Source organism: Cetorhinus maximus, chromosome 21, assembly GCF_964194155.1.
Source record: "Cetorhinus maximus chromosome 21, sCetMax3.hap1.1, whole genome shotgun sequence".
Taxonomy (NCBI): domain Eukaryota; kingdom Metazoa; phylum Chordata; class Chondrichthyes; order Lamniformes; family Cetorhinidae; genus Cetorhinus; species Cetorhinus maximus.
In genome coordinates this window covers 75,310,884-75,333,867 of record NC_135899.1, presented here as the reverse complement: position 1 = coordinate 75,333,867, position 22,984 = coordinate 75,310,884, and the positions used below count along the sequence as shown (strand labels likewise).

Sequence of the window (22,984 nt, the reverse complement as noted above, 5' to 3'; positions counted from 1 at the left end):
GGCACACGCATGATGGGCTGAATAGCCTCCTCCTATGCTGTGAGATTCCATTAAAATAAATGATGTTCATGTCTTGTTTCCCATTTTCCAAAAAAAGCGGAATACCTCTCGCCAACAGACTCGAATTCAAGGAGTCGAGAAGATGTCTACATTGTCCCCTCGAGTTCCAAACCAATCCCTGTACCGCTGCCAAGAAAGTCCGTTGGGGTGAGTTGATGGTGACCTCTTTTGGCCTGGTATCACTGCTGTGGTTATTACACAAGCAGATGGCAAATCATAGAATGTGCTGGCAAAACCCAACACCGTTTGTTTTATTGAGTGTGTGCTGGTGTGTTTATCTGTATGCAACACTTAGCCAGGAGGTCTTGTGGCTCAGTGGGTGGCACCCTCTGCCCCTGAGCCAGAAACTCTGGGTTCAAGTCCCGCTCCAGGACTTGTTGCCATGGAAGCAGTGCTCGTGACGCGGCTCCGCAGGTTGATAATCCGCCTGCTTATCTTTCCAACACTTGCCCACTGTTCCGCAAAGGGTGTGTGTGAGCATAACAAACAAAAGCTAACTGGTCTAATCCAATCCTCCTCCTCCTCCTCTGTACCGTTCAGTATGATAGTTTTCAAGCGACTAATCCCCAGGGCAAATCCTAGCAAGCGTGGTTCTGACACTCTCTCAACATAGGGTTTAGAAACATGTGGAAGCACCAAGAATGCCAGTCAGGGTACGGTTAATGTCTGGATTAATAATCCAAAGGATGTGAGTTCAAATCCCACCATTTGCAGTTTGAGGATTTGAACTGAATCTGGAATTAAAAATCTGGTGATGACCATGAAACCATTGCCGATTGTCATAAAGACCCATCTGGTTCACTAATGTCCTTTAGGAGAAGGAATGGGATACTTGCCTTTATTAGCTGAGGCATAGAATACAAGAGCAGGGAGGTTATGCTGGAACTGTATAAAACGCTGGTTAGGCCACAACTGGAGTACTGTGTGCAGTTCTGGTCACCACATTATAGGAAGGATGTGATTGCACTGGAGAGGGTGCAGAGGAGATTTACCAGGATGCTGTCTGGGCTGGAGAGTTTTAGTTATGAGGAGAGGTTAGATAGTCTAGGGCTGTTTTCCTTAGAGCAGTGCAGTGAAGGTTGAGAGGGGACCTGGTAGAGGTGTATAAGATTATGAGGGGCATAGATAGGGTGGATAGGAAGGCACTTTTTCCATTAGTAGAGGGGTCAATAATCAGGGGGCATAGACTTAAGTGAAGAGGTAGAAGACTGAGAGGGGAGTTGAGAAATTTTTTCACCCAGAGGGTGGTGAGAGTCTGGAATTCACTGCCTGAAAGGGTGGTTGAGTCAGAAACTCTTGTAACATTTAAGAAATATTTAGATATTCACTTGCGTTGCCATAGCCTCCAGGGCTATGGGCCAAGCGCTGGAAAATGGGATTAGTGTAGTCAGATCATTGTTGACTGGCGCGGACACGATGGGCCGAATGGTCTCCTGTGCTGTAAATGTCTATGAGTCTATGAAATCTACCATCCTTACCTGGCCTGGCCTACATGTGACTCCACAGAGCCACAGCAATGTGATGTGGTTGACTCTTTTTAAAAAAAAAAGCCCTCTGAACAAGGGCAATTAGGGATGGGCAATAAATGCTGGCCCAGCCAGCGATGCTCATATCCCATGAACGAATTAAAAAAAAGAATTCAGTTGGGGGTTAAATAAATGAATGTGGAAATAAAAAGCCAGTGTTAAGACAAGTAACCATGAAGCTGCCAAATAGTCTTAAAAACTCACCTTGTTTGTTTATGCCCCTGTAGGGGAAGGAATGGGATACTATTGTCCTTACCTGGTCTGGATCTATGGCTCCAGTTTCACAACAACATTCTTGACTCTTGACTGCCCTCTAAAGTGGTTTAAGAAGCCACTCAGTTGTATAAAACTACTTTTTGCAGCGGCTCAAGAAGGCAGCCTAACACCACCACCTCAAGGCAGCTAGGGGCTGGACAATAAATACCAGCCTTATCACTAATACCCACAACCCAAGAGTTAGTAGTAACGAGAGAAACCTCTTGTGATCTTGTATGGCTGAATACTGTGCATCTTGGGAAGTGGCTTGGCTGCGCTATTTCAATGTGTTAAACTTCCACAGGTGAAGCTGAAGCAGAAGCGAGTTAAGGCGATCCTGGACTGTACAGCGGACAATCCCGATGAGCTGACCTTCACCAAGGGGGAGGTTATTGTTGTGACTGGGGAAGAAGACTTGTTTTGGTGGGTGAGTACCTGCTTTTCCAGAAAACACTCTTCCTGCTGTTGAATAAACTTTCGTAGCCCCCCACATGCAGTTAGGGCGGATGTAATGTAGGCGAGCAAATGCCTTCAATTCGAGGGGACTCCTTCAGCTCGCGTCTTGCATTCCGCACGCCGAAAACCTGTATTTGTATAGCGCCTTTCAGAGCGCTTCACCAGAGCGTTACCAAACAAAACTTGACAGTGTGCCATGTAAGGAGATGTGAGATACACATCTGGCACTGGTAGCCACTGAATGGATTCAATCAGCCGCAGTCACCTACACCCAGTCTGTGTACCACTTGGCTGCAATTGCATTCTCATGCACGTGCAGAGTTTAAGACAGGTGGCCAAGGAGGTAGGTCTTGTGGTACAGTTTTAAAGGAGAAGAGAAAGGCAGAGGGGTTTAGGGAGGGAATTCCAGAGCTTGGGGCCTAGGCAGCAGAAGGCGTGGCCACCAGTGGTGGAGCGATGAAAATCAGGGGGCCAGAGGGTTGGAAGCTAATTATCTTGTAAATAGAAATTAAAGAAAAACTTGGTCTTATATGGCGCTTTTCACAGTTAAGTACTTTTTGAAGAGTAGTCACTGCAACGTAGGAAATGTGGCAACCAGTCAGCTCCCACAAACATCAATAAGATAAATGATCAGGATTTCTTCTGTGATGTTTGTTGAGGGATAAATATTGGCCAGGCTCCAGGGAGAACTCCCCTGCTCTTTTTTGTAATAATGTCATGGGATCTCTTACATCCACCTGAGAGGTCATACGAAGCCTTGGTTTAACATCTCATCTAAAAGACAGGTAGTTCTCACATCCAGGCTCTTGCTGAGGTACGATTCTGCAGGTGATGCGGTGCCCAACTTGCCATTCTTCCTGTGTTGGTATTGACTGTGTTTTAGAATGCTATTTGATTGTGAAGCACCTCACAGAGCAGTTCAACCCTATCCTTGGCCTATCAATATCCTGGGGGTTACCATTGAGCAGAAACTGAACTGCAGCAGCCTAGAAATACTGTGGTTACAAGGGCAGGTCAGAGGCTAGGAATTCTGCAGCAAATAACTCACCACCTGACTCCCCATAGCCTGGGCACCATCTACAAATCACAGGTCAGAAGTGTGATGGAATGCTCCCCAGTTGCCTGGATGAGGGCAGCTCCCACAACACTCAAGAAGCCTGACACCATTGTGACAAAGCAGCCCACTTGAGTGCCACTCAATCCATCATCTTAACCATTTACTCCCTCTGCCACCGACGCACAGTGGCAGCAGTGTGTACCACCTACAAGACGCATTGCAGAAACTCACCAAGACTCCTTTGGCAGCACCTTCCAAACCTGTGACCTCTCACACCTAGAAGGGCAAGGGCAGCGGATGCATGGGAACAACACCACCTGTAAGTTCCCCTTCATTCCACTCACCATCCTGACTTGGAAATATATCGTCGTTCCTCCATTGTCGCTGGGTCAAAATCCTGGAACTCCCTCCCTAACAGCACTGTTGTGGACTGCAGAGGTTCAAGAAGGCAGCTCACCACCACCTTCTCAAGGGCAATTAGGGATGGGTAATAAATGCTAGCCTAGCCTGCGAAGCCCACATCCCTTGAAAGAATAAAATAGATAAAGATCGTGACTAGGAATTTTCGATGTTTGTTTTTTATTGCTTTTGTTTGCCTTTCCTAGTCCAAGGTCCTGAGGCCAATTTTGGAAGCCTCTACTACCACCTTGGAGGAGGATGGCTATTTCTGCACAGATTGGGAATTGAGCCCCTCACTTTTTAGCATGCGTTAACTCAGTGTTGAACCAAACTATGCTACAGTCCATATAGGTCATTGGAGCTATATCAGTGAGGGGTTAACGGATAGAAGCAGCATGGCAGTGATTCTCTTCAAGCTTTAAGGCAGTAATGAATTGCTCGTTGTCAGTTGTAACCAATTTTAATTGCTCAAATCTGCTCATTTTGCAGGTAGGACACGTTGAAGGAGACAAGTCGAGGTCGGGAGCCTTCCCAGTGGACTATGTCCATCTCTTGTCTGAATGACCAGGTCATCGCCTTCTCCAATGGAAGGAGCTTGAGACCTGTTGACGTTGCAAACTACTCAGGAGGCCCGTCTGAGCTTGGGTTTCTCTGGTCAGTCATGGAACAATGCTGGCTGCTCTTCCACAGGATGCCAGCTTGACTATTGGGTTTCGGTCTTATTACAGGATGCCCTTTGGGGAACTTCGAAGATCCTATTGTTATCGCTATCATTGGAGAATCTTGATATTCCAACCAAACTTGAATCAAGCTTTGGAACTGTTTGAGTGATGGCCGGGCCTCAGCCTACAGTGACCAGCTACTTTTTAGTATTTAGCAGCTATTCCTTTTGTGCATCTCGATTTATAAAATTGCCATGAAATTATTAATTATGGGTTGGCACAATTGAACAAAGGGCGTTTGCTGCCTAGCCTGAACGATATATTCCACAGAGACGGGCTGGGCACTAGGTTGAGGATTGTGGTGGGAACGTTGTCGAACGCAGATGGTTTTAAGGGTGAGGACCCTGAAGGATGAACCACGCTTTGCTGAGGATATCGATGCGTATTTGTGTACTAGTGTGACTGCATGTTCCATGCACCTAGATGGGTCAGGAACCTGGAACTCCCTATCTGCAGCACATGGACTGCAGCAATCCAAGAAGGCAGTTCATCACCACCTTCTCAATAGCAATTAGGGATGGACAATAAATGCCAGCCTGGGCAGAGACGCTCATATCACATCAAAAAATCAGAATAAACAAATAAAGACTGGGGAAGATAACGTGCAGAGACTGAATGTTTATTGTACATTCAATACAAAATGGGAGCTGAATGTTATATTCAAAGGGGGGAAGGAAGGGATAGGGTCCAGCAGTGTACGGACTGAACATTTTATTGCACAAGTTGAATTGTAGTAAGTAAATTAAATTTTACATTGCACAGTACAAGAATAGGAAGAGAAGGGACTTCAGTATAGGAAAACTGTAATTATATCAATTGAAGTTAAATGTTTAATAATGTCCATTGACTGTCAAAAATCTCAACTGCAGTACAATGCCTGTAAGCTGCAGGAGCCTTGCAGAAGGTAAAGTTGTTTGGGGCAGTTTGGAGCTTCCTAGCATGGAAGTAAAGTGACCCAGAAGGATACTGCCACATGAGTGTGCACACTCACCATTCTAAAATCCTACTTTTTAAACAGAATCCTTCTGATTGATTCCTCACCAGCTGCACAAACTAGAACATTTTGTTGGGAGAATGAATAATTTTACTTTGGGAGAATTCCAGTGTCACCTTTTTTGTTTTCTGTTCATTGAAAGGACCTGTATATGACTCAAGGAATCACTGCAATGTCTCTTTATTAGCATGTTCAAATAAATATTGTCAAAATATTGCCTCGTGGAGTTATAAATTTGGCTTGTGAAGACGCTTTGAGGTTGAAGGGGATGGCTGGGAGAGTGTACGGGGGATGGGTGAGATATGGTGCGAGGTGAAGAGAGGCATCACCCATCATCTTTCAATCTCAAATCATCGGTGTCTGCTCAGGTAATGGATCCCTTGCCCCAGATTTCAGCAAATTATTGTGGTCAGGTGCGAGGCAGAATTTCCTTGAGTGCTGTTTGTAGAAAAATCTTTAATGCATTTTAAATTTTGGCACAGGAACAAGCAATGGAAATTTCCCCCTTTCTTTTTACCCCCCCTCACTCTCACTCCTGCACTGCCACATTGCTGGTAGTTTAGCTTTTGGCCAATTGTCCTAAGACAGGTGATTTGTGAGGAGTCTGACATAATCTGTATTGACACATGAAACAACTGTTCACGAAGGAGAATGATCTTGCTGTGAAGAGAGCTCTGGTAAAAATCTTGTAAACAATAAACAGAAGAAGCTTTTACACCGACATGTACAGAATTAAAATGCACCGTGTGCCTCAATGCAGAGTTTAGTGTCATAGGAAGGGAGGTGACAAGGACTGATATAATGGATCAATAAAATGTTAAGTTGTTACTACAGTGCAAGTTAACTCCCTATTTATTTGAAAAAAACAAGTACTTGCCTGGATTGGTTTATTTGCTAGCACTCTACTTCTGTATTTAATTCTGGCTTCTTGTACATTCCCAATTTCTTTTGTTTTATTATTGGTGGCTTACCTTCAGCTGCCTAGGGCTTAAACTCTGGAATGCTCTCCCTAAACCTCTTCACATCACTTCTTCTCTCTGCCTTTTAAGACGCTGCTTAATACTCACCTCTTTGACCAAGCTTTTGTTCGCCTTTCCTAATATCTCCCTATGTGGCTCAGTGGTTAAATTCTGCCTGATAACTTTCCTGTGAAATGCCTTGGATGTTTTTACTGGGTTACATAAATGCACCTTGCTGGGGAGAAAGATATGGGGAGCCAACCCTGTAGCATTCTGCAGCACTAGAATATAAACTAAACGCTGGGTTTTTAAAGTCCTTAATAATTCTGAACCTAAATATAATTTATATTCTGTCATTTCTTACATTGTGTTAAGTGGTGTATATCCATCTCTCTTGTTCTCCTGTCTCATTAGTAAGAGTATATACGTATCCCGCTTATACTCAATACCACTGCAGCATCTGGTGGTGGAATGAACATTTGTTTCATAAGAACATAAAAAATAGGAACAGAAGTAGACCATTCGGCCCCTCGAGCCTGCTCTGCCATTCAGTAAGATCATGGTTGATCTTCTTGTGTTTCGATTTCCAAGTTCCCATCTAACCCCGATAACCTTTGATTCCCTTGCCTAAGAAGAATCAATCTACTTCTGCCTTAAAAATATTCAGTAACCCCATCTCTGCCACCTTTTGAGGCAGAAAATTCCAAAGTCGCACAACCCTCTTGAGAGAAAACATTTCCAATTTCCTGCCTTTCCCGCTCTCACTATCCACATGTGAACTGGAGAGAATGCTGAACAGAATGGTGAGCTATAAGGCAGAGCAACCATTCCTGCCATCCTCGTGCTAGTTTTTGGTTTTCATTCATTCTCGTGATGTGGGCATCGCTGGCAATGATGACATTTATTGCCCATCACTAGCTGCCCTCAAAGGTGCTGCTGAGATGCCACCTTCTTGACCCATTGAAGTCTGTGTGGGCAAAGGTGTTCCCAGATTGCTGTTAAGTAGGGAGTTCTGGGGTTTGACGCAGTGGCGATATTTCCGAGGATAGGTCTTTGGAGATTTTGGATAGAGTAGTCACTCTGCTCCCTTGCGGAAAGTAGTTTGCAAGGAGCTGTGGAACAAGGTACTGCTTCCAAATGAGTTACTCCTTTTAACTACTCCGTCCCAAGTAGTTTTACTGATTGGGTTATTGGAAACCAGTCTGTTTTTCCAATATGCTTTATATACATTGCTTTTTGATGATGGAGGAGGGGGGGGCCCACTATTTTGACATGTGACCATGTTCTGAATGTGAGATGGACCTGAAAGTGAAACCATTTGTTGCTACCATGTTTAAAATGCTAATTAAGTAATAGAGATGTTCGGGAATTGAATGAGTGGATATGGCAATTGCATCGTAAAGGGATTAATTTCCTATTTTATGTTGTACCGATAAGGCTCCATGAGTACTCTCAAGCAGACGCATGGGAACACCATCACCTGCAAGTTCCCCTTCAAGCCATACCCCACCCTGACTTGGAACTAAATCACTGTTCATTCAATGTCACTGGGGCAAAATCCTGGAACTCCCTCCTTAACAGCACTGTGGGTGTACCTGCACCACATGGACTGCAGCAGTTCAAGACGAAGGCTCACCACCACCACACCTCGGGGGTAATATAAGAGTGGATAATAAATGCTGATCTGGCCAGCGATGCTCAATACCATGAATGACTAAATGAAAAACTGGATGTGAAAATTCTTGCCTGTGCAAACAAATTCCAAAGTGCAAAATCTGTTCTCGCTTTTATTGTGTTCGAGCTCTATGTCTCACTCTCCTTTCACAATCAGAACATCTGTCTTTCGGTTGGCATTCATCACATGGCCTTTTGTGCAAAGTTTGTCCTGTGTGTTTTCTATTGAGTTTAATTCCTGAATGAATGGTTTAATGGGCCAAGGTCCAAAGGTTTGAGGAATGGTTGCTTGGATCCAGAGTTTCTGGAAATCTTTAGCCATGAGTTGGCATGATGCCTCTTAACTATTGGCATTTGACCAATCCTAAATTCAGTAACTGTGGGTTCAGACAAAGGGCAGTCATGTGATGCTTTCAATTTCTTGGTTTGTCAGGGACATGATACAGGCTAAATCATGACTTTTTTTTATTCATTCGGGGGATGTGGGTGTGGTTGGCTAGGACAGCATTTATTGCCCTTCCCTAATTGCCTTTGAGAAGGTGGTGGTGAGCTGCCTTCTTGAATGGCTGCAGTCCATGTGGTGTAGGAACACATACAGTGCTGTTAGGAAGGGAGTTTTGACCCAGTGACAGCGAAGGAACGGCGATATATTTCCAAGCCAGGATGCTTGGTGGCTTGGAGGGGAACTTGCTGGTGGCGGTGTTCCCATGGGTGGAATCGCCTGGTCCCACTGACAGTGGGCATCACGGCAAGCATGAGCGGACGATATGGCGAGAAGGCCCAAAAATTGGTTTCACGCTGTCGTGCAATCGTCCGCTCCACCTGTCAATGGTGAGCTGTGTTTCCCGCTGCTGCACATCGGGAACCTAATTTCAATACTTTAGCATCTCATTATAAGCCCCACTCGCTGGAATCATCCCCGCATGTCAAATTTACCGCACACGTCAGCGTGACTTCAGAACGGCATGCTTAACGCCTGCCTTTAAAAGGCGTGCCCCCAGCGAGCTGAATTTCGAGAGGAACTTGGAGCTGAGTACACACAACTGCGTGCAGCACTCGCGAGTATTGCCCGAAGCGCATCAAGCAAGAAGCCCTGCGCATTCAGGGAGGGGGGTACAGGCAAGTCATTTTCTCCCGGCTGGCTTTCAGTGTGGTGCCAGGGTAAGGGCACCATTGTGAGTGGGGGCCAGGCAGTACAGACTGAAGGAAGTACACAAGCACATGCCAGGGTGGGGGTGAGGGGAGCGGCCGTGCACTTTGAAACACTTGTCGAGAGTGAGCGTTCTTCCGCGGCTGAGACCGTTCAGCTGCAGCTCCATTGACAGGCTTGGAGTCAGGCCTCTGAAACTTTGCTGCCCACTCAAGCAACGCAAAAGCATGAAAGTGCCACCAAATGCTCCAGAATTTTTCACCCCCTCGGGCACAGACTGCAAATTAATGTGTGACGGGGCAAGTTGTAGAATCTCCTTGTGAAAGGTGGCCATGGCGCAGTCACTGGTGGAGGCGCTCACAGCCCCCTTATTAAAGTTTGGACCAGTATCCATTATGGTTCAAGCTAACAGTGCAACCTTGCAGTGCGGTTTAGGAGAATGTCTGTGCCTGAGCTGAGAGCACAGCATGCAGTCCAGTGGCCGAAGCTGCCGCCAATTGGTCAATTGGAATGGGGCGGAGGTGGGTGGGGTATCGGACAGCCATGAAACGCACCAAACACTGGCCATCCAGTTGGTGGCCAGCACTCTCCTGCATGCATGAAGGGGCCTTCAGGCTTAACCAAGAGAGATTCTTAGGACACCCATGCTAACCCACGTGGCCTGCTGCGCATGCAGCTGAAGATCCACAATGAGCTGTCACTTGTAGGCGCTTCGCCAGACCCAGGGTCTATAGATGGTGCTTGTCATTTCTACAGATTAGTGAGAACCAGTGTCACTAAAGACTGGGCATGTCCAGGGAACCCATCGGTCACATTTAGCACCACAGGGACATGGAGGGCATCCACTGCCAGTGGCTGTGAAAGTGACCGCGGTGCTCAATTTTTACACCAGTGGCTCCTTCTGAGGCTCCACAGGTGACCTGTGTGAGATCTCACAAGCCTTCACGCACAAGTGTATCCAGGAAGTCACGGATATCATCTTAGTGAAGGCACACAACTTCGTGCATTCCTCCTGGGATCAGGAAAGCCAAGGAGCAAGAGCGCTTGGATTTGAGCAGATCTCAGGTTTCCCACAGGTGCAGGGTGCCATCAACTGCACTCACGTGGCGCTTAGATCTCCGTGGCAACAAGCAGCCAACTACATCAACTGCAAGCGCTTCCACTTGCTGAATGATCAGCTGGTGTGTGACCACCACAATGACATCCTGCAAGTCTGCATATGATTCCCGGGGAGCCTGCATGACTCCCACATCCTCAGGTCTCAGATCCTTGACATCTTCCAGGGTCCAGAGAAGTTGCAGGTTTGGCTTCTCGGGACAAGAGCTACCCACAGTGCATGTGGCTGATGGCATCTGTGTGGCGGCCTCATACTGCAGCAGAGCGACGGTATAATGAGGCTCATGCTGCAACCCGGACTTTGGTGGAGCAAATGACAGGCATTTTGAAAATGATGTTCCTGCCTTCTCAGGTCCGGTGGAGCACTGCAATACAGTCCCCAGAGGGTGTTGCGCATCATCATCGCTTGCTGCGCACTCCCTAACCTGGTGCTGCAACAGGGGAGGATCTGACTGAGGAGGAGGTGGAGGAGCTGCACGTCTCCTCCGATGAGGAGGATGTCGAAGGGGATGACGGTGATGAGGTCCTCAAAGGTGAGGACATCGGCGATGAGGCCGTCGCTCTGGCCAGATGAGGCAGGCACGCTCAGGAGGCATTCATAGCCGCAAGATTCGTGGAGGACGATGACAAGATGCAGTGAGGATGTCCTTTGTGAACCTTTGACTCCTGAGTACCTGATGGCAGCGCACATACCCTCAGTGCTCAGGCTCATGTTATGGAGACACAGAGGAGGCCCTAATAGTCACTAGATTCCAGGAGGATGATGACAACATGCAGTGAGGGCACTCCATAGATCTTACATTGACTCTGTGAATGTCTGACTCCTGTCTGGCTGAGGGCAGCTCGCTTGCGCTCTATGATCAGGGTCATATCATGGAGACGCAGCCATGAACATTTTAAATGCACCTGATCCTCTGTCCACCTTCAGCACCTGTCCCCTTCAGGAGCACAGCGTCACCAGTCACAGATGCTGAAGAAATGGAGGCCAGCCCCACCTTAAAGGTGCTGAGAGCACACAGAGAGAATGACAGAACACTGTGACGTCTGTCCACTACACACTGGCAGCAATGACAAGCACTGTCGAGGTTCAGGCATCACAAATGTGTCCAGTGAGTGTGAAGCTGGACCATCACTTTGGTCTGAAGGTTACACACTGCACAGGGAAGAGGCCCTGGACTGAAATACCTGCCTTTACCTTGTGCAGGAACCAAGGTTTCACATTTGAGTGACATGAACACTGCTCATCAGAACAAGGAGCCATAGACAGGGAGACATTCTTGGGAGTTTATTGACAATAGTGAACATTATGCACGAGTGATTAACACCCGTGCCCAGGCTGTGCAATTACATCTTCTTAGCCTTCCTAACCCTGCCGTACATCTCAGTGGTCCCCCGACACCCACAGTGGGGGTAGAAGCAGCCTGCTGACTGCTACACCCTGCCTGGAGGGCTGAGACCTGGAGGCCCCGGCCTGCTTTGGATGCCTTGCTGTGGGCCAGCTGCATCCTCCTTGGCCTATGGAGCTGAGCTATGGTGGCCACAGGGAGAGGGGGTTTACATCGGCCTGACATTCCCGCATCACCTGGGTGGATGGCCCTGGGGTGTCGACCTGCCGGTGGTCCACCCTGTGGGTGCCTGAGGGCCTGTCTGAATCCTTGAGGAGAAGGAGAAGCTGGATTGACCAGCACCCCTCTTGTGTAGACAATGTTTAAGGCCAACTATGGCATCAGTGATGGATCTCAGTCCACGCAGCAGTGTAGGACCAATGTCCTGAGCTAAGGTCTCCATGGCAGCCGCCATACTGCCACTGTTGAACTCGATGCATTGGCATACTGGCAATATCGCCTCGGACTGAAGGTGGACAGACACTTACATTGTCCTTTGTAATCTGAGGAGTGCACCAGACATCCCTTCCTGATGTTGACGCAGTTGTTTTTGCAGCTCCACCAACTGATGGAGAACCGAGTCCAGCGGTTCATTATTTGACTCAGACTTCCTTAACCTCAGCAGTCCTCCAAGTGCCGGTGACCAAGGATGTCCTTCCCTCCACCTGCTGTGGAACAGATTGTGTGGTGCGCTCACCAGATTGTGATCCCGAGGCTATTCTACATCTAGTTCACTCTGAGGTATGTGTTGCTGCGCTGGTGGTGGGTGTAAGTGAGTGCTGCGATGAGTCTTCAATGGTGCTGCCCTCAGGGTCCTCATCCGAGGTGCTCTTGGCCCTGGGGTAGGTCTCAAGGTTGCCCGAGGGCGATGTGTCAGATGTGTCTCAGAGAGAAAGTGGAGATTATTAGTGCTTGGCAGCCACATTACACTCAGAACGGTGGATTCAGAGTAGCATTTGGAGAGGGATCGTGTGGTGCAGGATCCTCATGTGGGTGTTCACCGTCAACCTCACCGTCGCCACGGGAACGGTCAACTTCCTCTCCCTTCCTCTTCGGCCAGCTCCAACACATGACTCTCGAACGGAGTGAGGACCTTGATGTCCGGCACTCCACACCCGGTCTGGGACCTCTCCTGGTGATTGCGCGTGATCTTGTCCTGCATAAAGACAGATGGAGAGAGTGTGCATGCCAGGGCAAATGAGAAGGATGTCACGCGTGTTGAGTGGAGCCATAGATGTGATGAGGAGGCTATTTCCAGAGGAGATGAGGCCATATGGAGATGTGAGGGTGTGTGTGAGAGAATGGGTGGTGATGTCCCTTGAACTGGCAGTGAGTGAGATGCCAGTGAATGTGTGATGGGCTTGTGAGTGTGTGAGCTTAGAGTGCTGAGATGGTTGACTTACCCTGGTGGCATAGATGAGATCATTCATCCATTTTCTGCACTGGATATCCGACCTCTTGTGTGCTGCGCCCGCACAGACCACCTCTGCCATCGCCTCCCAAGGTGGAGTGGTGAAACTGATGGGCCTCCTTGGCCAGAGTGGGGGTGGAGGACTTTGTGGTGGGCCTCCACGGCTTGCAGAAGGTGTCCCAGGGATGCCTCACTGAATCGGGAGGCAGGGATAATCTTCCTGGCCAAGTCTTCAGCGGAGCAGTCCTGAGCTGCAAGCCTGGAGAAGTGTGCGCGCAACTACGTTTTAAATATGGTGCCCAGCATGAGGAAGCAGTGAGGTAATGGCGTGGTGAGCAAATCAGATGCTGGCTGCCTGCAATCTGGTGTGCTTCCCATGACTGCATAATTTATGAGTTGGGGAGTGGAGGATACAGCGCGAAAACCTGCCATTGCAGCGAGTGAGTAAAATGTCTTTTTTCACACTCGCTACCGGACTTAGTGCAGACCTGGGATGATTCTGCTCCGTGTGTCTGCTGCCCTTGTCCTCTTGGATGGAAGTGGTGGTGGGTTTAGAAGGTGCTGTCTAAGGAGGCTTGGTGAGTTCCTGCAGTGCATCTAGTAGATGGTACACACTGCTGCTACAGTGCGTCAGTGGTTGAGGGAGTGAATATTTGTGGATGTGGTGCCAATCAAGCGGGCAGCTTTGTCCTGGATGGTGTCAAGGTTCTTGAGTGTTGTTGGAACTGCACTCATCCAGACAAGTGGGGAGTATTCCATCACAATCCTGACTTATGCCTTGTAGATGGTGGACAGGCTTTGGAGAGTCAGGAGGTGAGTTACTTGCCACAGGATTCCTGGCCTATGACCTGTTCTTGTAGCCACAGTATTTATATGGCTAGTCTGGTTCAGGTTCTGGTCAATGGTAACCCCCAAGATGTTGTCAGTGGGGGATCCAGTGACGCCATTGAATGTCAAGGGGCAATGGTTAAATTCTTTCCTGTTGGAGATGGTTATTACCTAGCACTTGTGTGGCACAAATGTTACTTGCCACTTGTAATCCCAAGCCTGGATATTGTCCAGGTCTTGCTGCATTTGGACATGGACTGCATCAGTATCTGAGGAGTCACGAATGGTGCGGAACATTGTGCAATCATCAGCGAATATCCCCACTTCTGATCTTTATGATGGGAGGAAGGTCATTGATGAAGCAGCTGAAGATGGTTGGGCCTAGGACACTACCCTGAGGACCTCCTACAGTGATGTCCTGGAACTGAGATAATTGACCAACAACCACAACCATCTTCTTTTGTGCTAGGTATGCTTCCAACCCATGGAGTGTTTTCCCCGATTCCCATTGACTCCAGTTTTGCTAGGCTCCTTAATATCACACTCGGTCAACTGCTGCCTTGATGTCAAGGGCAGCCACTCTCACCTCACTGGGGAGTTCAGCTCTTTTGTCCATGTTTGAACCAAGGCTGAAATGAAGTCAGGAGCTTAGTGACCCTGGCGGAACCCAAACCAAGTGTCAGTGAGGTTATTGCTAAGCAAGTGTCACTTGATAGCACTGTTCATGACCCCTTCCATCACTTTACTGATGATCGAGAGTAGATTGAGGGGGTGATAATTGGCCAGGTTGGATTTGTCCTGCTTTTTATGTACTTAGCACATCTGGGCAATTTTCCACATTGCTGGGTAGATGCCAGTGTTGTAGCTGTACTGGAACATCTTGACTAGGGGCGCGGCAAGTTCTGGAGCACAAGTCTTTAGTACTATTGCCGGAATATTGTCAGGGCCCATAGCCTTTGCAGTATCCGGTGCCTTCAGCCGTTTCTTGATATCACGTGAAGTGAATCGAATTGGCTGAAGACTGGCACCTGTGATGCTGGGAACCTCTGGAGGAGGCCGAGATGGATCATCCACTCAGCACTTCTGACTGAAGGTTATTGCAAATGCTTCAGCCTTATCTTTTGCACTGATGTGCTGGGCTCCCCAATCATTTAGGATGGGGATATTTGTGGAGCCTCCTCCTCCAGTGAGTTGTTTAATTGTCCACCACCATTCACAACTCGATGTGGCAGGACTGCAGAGTTTAGATCTGATCCATTGGTTGTGGAATCGCTTAGCTCTGTCTATCGCTTGCTGTTATTGTGGTTATGAGGGTTAAGGAGCTGAACCAGGCAAAATGGAGTTAAGATACAGATCAAACATGATCTAATTGAAAAGTGGAACAAGCTTGAAGGCCTGAATGGGCTGCTGTTCGTATGATCCTATGGTGGCACCATATTGTTAATAATCAAGTACAACCAGTTATCCATAGTAATGAGGCTGTGAGTACAGAAGATTACATTAAATTATCCCTACTCCTTTGAACGCTGAGAGACTGTTTCCTTGGCTGCAGTGTCTAGCACTAGGGGTCATAATCTAGGGTAAAGTGTTAGCCACATAGGACTGTGAGTGAAGTAATTCATCCTCATGTGAGGGCTGTGAATCTTTGGAATTCTCTGTGCTGGAGAGCTGTGGGTGTTCAGTAGTTTGAGCATATTCAACACTGAAATTGATGGATTTTTCTACGTGAAAGAAATTGAGGGATGGGGAGAAAAGGGTGTGGGGGTAATGCAGAATTGTGGTGGAAAATCAACCATGGTCCTATTGAATGGTACAGCAAGTTTTAGGGGTCATGTGGCGTTTTCCTTGTTCCCATTTATTGTGCTCTTCTTTAAAAATATTACTATTATGTTGAAACAGTTTGTTCCCTTGCTCCTGTTCTGCCCTTCCTCCTTAAAGCAGTTCATTAAATACTCCCAGTTTCATACAGTATCCACGTGACATCGCCCACCCCCAGCCAAGCATAGCCCTTTTGACCCGGATATGGAAGCCCTTCCATTTTGTTCCTCCCGGACTCTTTTCAGCAGTTTTTCAGCAGACGGAGCTTGTAATTTATGCGGTAAGGCAGTTTAGGATCACAAGTAGCAATGAGCATCTACTCCTGTGAATGGAAAAGCGTCTGAAGCAGGAGTGTCCAAATGTAGGCTGCACATAATTCCTTAATTCTCCTCATTTACTCCTTACACGCACACACACACACGCACGTACCCAATTTAAAAAGAAAACTGCCAGCAGATGTACATCAATCTGCAAGGTCATCTAGGCTGGGGTGTTTCCAGTTAGCTCACAGAAGGGACACTGCTACAACCTCCAAATGCTGCCCATCTGTTGAAATCAACAGTAAAACAAAGCAATATTTTTATACTGCACCTGCCAGCATAAAATCAAAAGCAATCGCCAGAATGGGCTTTGCTTTTTTTACTGCACTGATGAATCGAGCTCAAACCAGCTCAACTGGGTCACAGCTGTCCAAACCTTTTATCTTTGTGGGTGTCTAACATACAAGAGTGTCTCAGGGGCCACATATAAACTTCAAAATCCTGATCACATTAGCTTGCATATATTAACAGATCTTGCTGTACTGATTGGTCAATAAATTCTAGATGCGGCACTAGTTCTGTACTAAAAACAGCCTCTTCTAAGCTCTCAAAATGCAAACACAAAGGATCAATGAGGCAGAACTGACTAGAGAGGCCGAATGGCCCACATCTGTGTGGGGGAGGAGTGTGTGCCTTTTATTTCAATCCAACTTTTTTCCATATGCTCCTGGCACTGACTTAGACAGAGGGTATAATTCTGCAAGTATTGGCTACCCTGCAGTTTGAGCGCCATTCGTTATCTGTGCTATGTTATGATGTGTGCCCTTCCCAAAGGCAGGTCCTTGGTTCATTGTCCGTTGCTTCACCCTGAGCTGTTTTCTTGGCAGATTTTGTCATTGGTGATTTGCCTTTGCCTTCCACTCTCGGGGCAGTACGAAGAGGCCTGTCTACCTCAGCCCGAACGGGAATCAAACCCCCGCTGTTGGTGTTATTCTGAACCGCACACTAGCCTTCTGAGCTAAGCTGCCCCTCTGTAATCTATAAGTCTGGGTAAGGCGTGTCGGCTGGAGATCAGCCAACTCAGCCGAGATGAGACTTAACCTTCCTCAGCAGGGAAAGAAGGAAATAAAGACTTGCATTTATATAGCACCTTTCATGACCTCAGCATATCCATGCTATACAGCCAACAAAATACTCCCGTTCCGCTTTGAAATAGTACTATCAGATCAATTACGTTTACCGAGGACACAGATGGGGGTCATCTGAAAGACAGCACCTTTGACAGTGCTGCGTTCTTTCAGTACTGCATTGGGAGATTCACTCCAGATCAGCTGCTCAAGTCTCTGGATTGAGACTTCAACCTGTGTCCTAGTTTCAGGGGGAAGAGTGTTACCCAGTAAGTCACAGCTGACACCACGAGCAGAACAATGGGTGAGCCAGGTGTGCTAATATAGTCAGTGCACCCTTTTGAATGGGCAAATATCACTGAAGGTCACTTCATCTGATAATTGGACAGGTGCTTGTGAAGGAGAAAGTGAAATAAATGTTAATCTAATTTTAAAAAATCCCCTGCAATATTCCTTCTGAACAATGCCTTGACTGTGATAAGCAAAGATTTGCATTTAGACAGAAGTCTTTCATGACCTCAGGAATCTCCAAAGCACTGTAGAGAAAATGAAATACATTTTAAACTTAAGTCTCTCTTTTAATATAGGAAGTGCAGCAGCCAATTTTGTGCACAGCAAAATCCCACAAAGAGCAAGGTGATACATAAACTGCAGGAGCAAAAGTAATCCCCTTGAGCCTGCTCTGCCATTCAAAGAGGTTGTGCATGAACTTCTACATCAAGTCCACTGTCCCAATCTATTCCTCGTATCTTGATTCCCTTAGTGCCCGAAGATCTCTCAATCTCAGTCTTGCAGATACTTATCGACTGAGCATCCAGGACCCTCTGGAGTCGAGAATTCCCAAGGTTCACAACTCTCTGATTAAAGGAATTTCTCAAGATCCTCATCTTGAATGGCCAATCCTAATCCTGAGTCTATGACTCCTAGTTTTTGATTCTCCAGCCAGAAGAAACAATCTCTCCACATCCACTCTATCAAGAGATTTATATGCTTCCATGAGATTGTGTCTCATTTGCCTAAACACAAAAGAATATATGCCCCTTCTACTTGATCTCTCCTCATAAGACGGTGCTCTCATCCCGAGAATAAATAGTGAACCTTGTGTTACACCTCTTCTAATGAGAATAACTAGATAATTTGACCAGTCAGTATACATGATGTATGGCTACAGGTACATATAACAGTACCAACTCCTATCAGCAGATTGGCCAGCCAACACACTTTTTCGAAATCAAGTCAAAAGCAAGTCAATGAAAATTAATTAGTCATGGACTCATCACATGCATTCCCCATTCAATCATGATTTATTTAAAAGTATAACAACCAATGTAGTCCCAATCTTTCCTTATTAGCGCACACCAATGCAAGTAATATACGGATTAAGTCGATCGATAAAGAAATCTGATGATAATCTGGGGGGAGAAGAGACTGAAGAGAGTAATCAGAACAATTGAGGGGATGGAGGGGTTGGATTATGAGGAGAGAGTACGTAAATTGGGCTTGTTTTCATTGGAGAAAAGCAATGGTTATGAGGTGATATGACGTTTTTTTTAAGGAGATTAGATAATGCAGGCTGTTTGTGCCTGCTTTCATGACAAACTGCACGCTGTTTACCTTATCTAGAATAGTAGAACCTGCACTTGAAGGAGCATAAATTCAAAACTAATTTGTGGAAACAATATTTCAGTGAGGGAGTGGTCAATTTATGGAACAGGCTCCATATGAAGATGGTGGAATTGGTTAGAATACTTTCATTCAACTACATATTAGATTTCTTTCAGAGAATAACATTGGGAGTACTGTATGAGCAATTTGAGACATCATTAGGGTAAATGTAGTGTGTTTGGGAGGAATGGGTGATTTTTAGGCCTATGGTTCCCAAAGGGCTTCACCACTGGAGAGGTTCTCCAGCTCATGTCTGGCCTGTTATAGATTGCATGCTATGATCAGTCAACAACTCCATAATCATATTATATGACTACGGAATGATAGAAGGTAAACTCAATGGACCTGGATCTTTATTGTCCAGATGATCTTATGTTTCTTTTATTTTTCAGATCCAGAAACTTTTGGTATTTGAGGAGGAAATTGCATTGACTTTCAGAACTGTGCTGAATCACTGAAATGCAACTTACCTGGAATGCCCTGAGATGATCTATTGATTCTGCTCACGATGTAGTGCGCCCCATCACTCTTTTTTCATTTGGGTGCAAAATTGGACTTACCCGTTGAAACGTTTAATTGTGTGTTTGAGAGCTTCCCAAAGCTCACCTGGCAGAGGTGTTGTTCAGTGTGAGACTGAGCCACAGAAACCGTGACATCAATTTGCCTCAGTGCCCCTGGGAAAAGGAGGGGATAATCAGCCAGGGCTCCTGTCCTATGCACTGATCACCAGACTGAAAAAATGCCAGTGTGTGGATATTGGACAATAATAAGATGGAACCTAACTGTGTATCCACACTGGAATGAGTTTATTCTCACTTAAAACAATGGCACAGGCACAAGGGCATCTGGTGTTTAGGGAACTCTATTTCAAGAGGAGAAAATTAGGTGGGGGTTGGGGTGGAATGGAATTGGAAGAGGTCTTGTTAGTATTTTTAACATGGATGGTAAGCCACCCCACCTTCATCTAGGCTTTTGGGGCCATCCTTGACTAGCCCCAGTATAACTGGATTAGTTTCAAATGTAATGCATGGTAGTTGGAAGTAACTTAACCGTAAGCATACAGTACAAGTCGAGTACTGGTTGTAAAACTGACAGGACCATGTGGACATCATCTCGAATAGCAACTCATGAACCACTATGCAGCTTATGTTAGCTATTTTAAAATGTTTTCCAACACCAGCTGGCCCCTTGAAGTTAAAGATACAATCGCCTCTAAATCCTGGCACTGCACCGAGGACAAGGCTAATCCTGTACTTGGGCTGTTGCAGGGAATGGGCTGTTTATCAACAAGATTCATTCTAGGAGTTAAGATGCTCTGATTCTAAAGGAGAGACATTCCCCACCTGCTAAATTAATGTTAAGTTAGCGGAGCAGGACCTGATCCAGTGGAGCAGGAAATTGGGCTGTACATCACTAGTTAAAATAAGCACTTCATCAAAATGATGGCCAGGAAGAATGCATTCACTTCTGGCTGATTGTGCGCTGCCTTCCTATAAAGGGAGCATCTTTTACCTGTGCCTGAAACAGGTATTAGGTCCTGTCCGGTGCAAATCATGGGCCTAACGCTCCAAGATTGGTTTTATCCTGAGGCACCATGGGGAGACCAGCCTGACAGAACACCTGCAACACCAAAGGCAGATTATTGTAGAGCCAGCCTCCCGAACATGGCCACTCCTGCATCACTGGCTTCCAGACCCTGACCCACAGGCACTATCAGCCAGTAACCCCAACCCCCAACCTGGCCCCCTTACCAATCACCCTCAGCATAGATTAGAAGTGCTCAGTCTGGGCTCTCAGACCCCTGGAGGGGGTGAGGGGGTGCGGAGGTTTTGGGGGGGGGGGGGGGGGGTACAAGAGGAGATTTCAGGTTCTGCTGGGAGTTCACAGTGAGGCAAAACTCCCTCGGTGTAACCCCCCATTTCCAAACAAGGAATATCATTTGGGTGGTTTGATTGGTGAAGTTGAAATTCTGCTACTGCTGCAATGTAAGAAATGCAACAACTGATTTGTGCACAGCAAAGTCCAGTGCAATAAGCGATGATGGATTCTCCTGTCACTTCAATGGATGAGTGTTCAGCAAAAGAATGGTTTACTGTCTACTTTTATGTTGTCTCATGTGTGACATACATACATATGAACATATGAACTAGGAGCAGGAGTAGGCCATTCAGCCCCTTGAACTTGCTCTGCCATTCAATAAGATCATAGCTGATCTGATTGTAACCTCAACTCCACATTCCCGCCATCCCCCAATAACCTTTCACTCCCTTGCTTATCAGAAATCTATCTAGCTCTGCTTTAAAAATATCCAAAGGCTCTGCTTCCACCGTCTTTTGAGGAAGAGAGTTCCAAAGACTCACTACCCTCTGAGAGACGTTAGGCCAAGTCTCGATTTCCATAACTGATTGCAAATACTGCATATGAAATCAGTGTTGGAGGGATGGATGGAGGCATTGGCTTTGCATCACACTTGCTTGTCCTGAAGGCACATGACTCTGTTCTCCTCAAATGTCAAAATCACTTGATGACAGAGACTTCTCCATTTGGGTCTGTCCAAGGTTCTTTTTTTCCCATGTATTGGGGTCCAGCTTGCAAGCTCTCAGGTTGGCTTTCCAATTGTCCTTGTATCTAAGTTTGTGACACCCTGTGGTGTGTGGTTTCCCGTATTCGCTGGCTGTAGAGTACTGCTTTTGGTATGTGGGAATCCTCCATGTGAACCATGTGACTGACCCAGCGAAGCTGAGCTCTGATGAGCATGCTCTTGGTGCTGGTATGAAGCACTTGCAAGAACCTCGGTGTTGAGGATTTTGTCCTGCAAGCTAATGTTGCAAATCGATCTCTGAGAGCGAAGATGGAATGTTTCTAGTTGTTTTATGTGATGCCGGTAGGTTGTCCAAATCTCACACCCATAAAGAAGTGATGTAAGAACCATTGCCTGGTAGACTTTGATCTTTGTTCTGAGACAAATTCCATGCTCTTTCCAAAGTCTGTGAGTGAAGCTGCCAAACACTGAGCTTGCTTTTGCCAGGCAATGGTTGATTTTGTCTTCCAGTATAGTGTTATTGGAGAGGATACTCCAAAGATAGCAAAACTTCTGTACTGAATGGAGGGGTGTATTGTTGATAGTGACTGTGGGGTCTTGGAGTACGTGGCCAGGGGCATGATGCAAAATAGTATGTCATCAGATGCTTTTCCTATCACCAACGACACCATGCAAGGCTCCAGCTCTGTTTGCCATGTGCTTCTCAGCTATGCTCCAGTACACGCTCAAAGATCTTGACATAGGAGTACATATTTAATCTGGGACAGATGGCAATCTCTTCAACTTGCAAAGCCTCAAGGCTTGCACAAAGGTTACTGAACAACTACTGAGTGAATTCTTGTTTGCGGATGACTACGCTCTCATAGCACCTACTCCAGAGGACATTCAGTTGCCTGTTGATCACTCAGAACACGTTGACCCTACAATAAGTCTGTAGAAGACTGTTCTTGTATCAGCCCACCCTGGCTAGTGAAATAAATGCATCATTTAACAAAACTCATTGGCTTATGCAGTCCTTGACAGCTGGAAGTATTGTTATAGCTACTCAACACTGCACTTTAAATTTGATGTTGACAGATTAGGGTCAAAATTATTTTGTTGCAAGTAGGACAATTCAAAGGGAACTAAATATAACATTGATATAGTAATCACTACATATAAAACCCAGCATTTATTTTCTGCTCTGGTAAATTACGTGTGGCAAAACTTAGTAATTTTAAAAATACGTACAAAGCATTGACGGATTTGGAAAGTCAGTTCCACAGCCTACAGCTACATCGAGATAGCTGACAGCAACTTACAATAACAACTTAACAAGTCATAAAACGTCCCAAGGTACATTATCAAATATTGATGCAAAGCATGGCTGAAAATCATGATAACAGGAACTGAGGCCCATGGACAGGATTTTTTGCACTGTGTATAGAAATGTTAATAATATTTAGATGTGGGTGATCTGGAATTTTCCAATATTAAAGGGTGCTTGGATTCAAGATTTAAATCTTATAAAATTGATGGAAGCTCAGGCCAGTGACATGTGTTAACACGTGCTATAATCTGAAATTTGGAAACATTTTCCC

The 22,984-nt window shown here is 46.3% G+C and overlaps 1 protein-coding gene across 5 annotated transcripts in view; it reads left to right on the top strand.

The window, feature by feature from the left end:
• The window catches only part of LOC144696002 (arf-GAP with SH3 domain, ANK repeat and PH domain-containing protein 2-like), a 158,936-nt gene that overhangs the window by 82,632 nt on the left and 53,320 nt on the right, over positions 1-22,984 (top strand). For 4 of the 5 annotated variants that reach the window (XR_013580054.1, XM_078567164.1, XM_078567163.1 and 1 more), the window contains 3 exons: positions 98-207; positions 2,146-2,268; positions 4,243-5,685. Coding sequence is in view for 3 of the 5 variants with exons in the window: in XM_078567164.1 (XP_078423290.1) it covers positions 98-207; positions 2,146-2,268; positions 4,243-4,317 (308 nt within the window). In the remaining 2 variants the exon portion in view is untranslated. Of the gene's footprint in view, positions 1-97; positions 208-2,145; positions 2,269-4,242; positions 5,686-22,984 lie in introns of those variants that run through there. The other variant, XR_013580053.1, reaches the window with a different exon arrangement.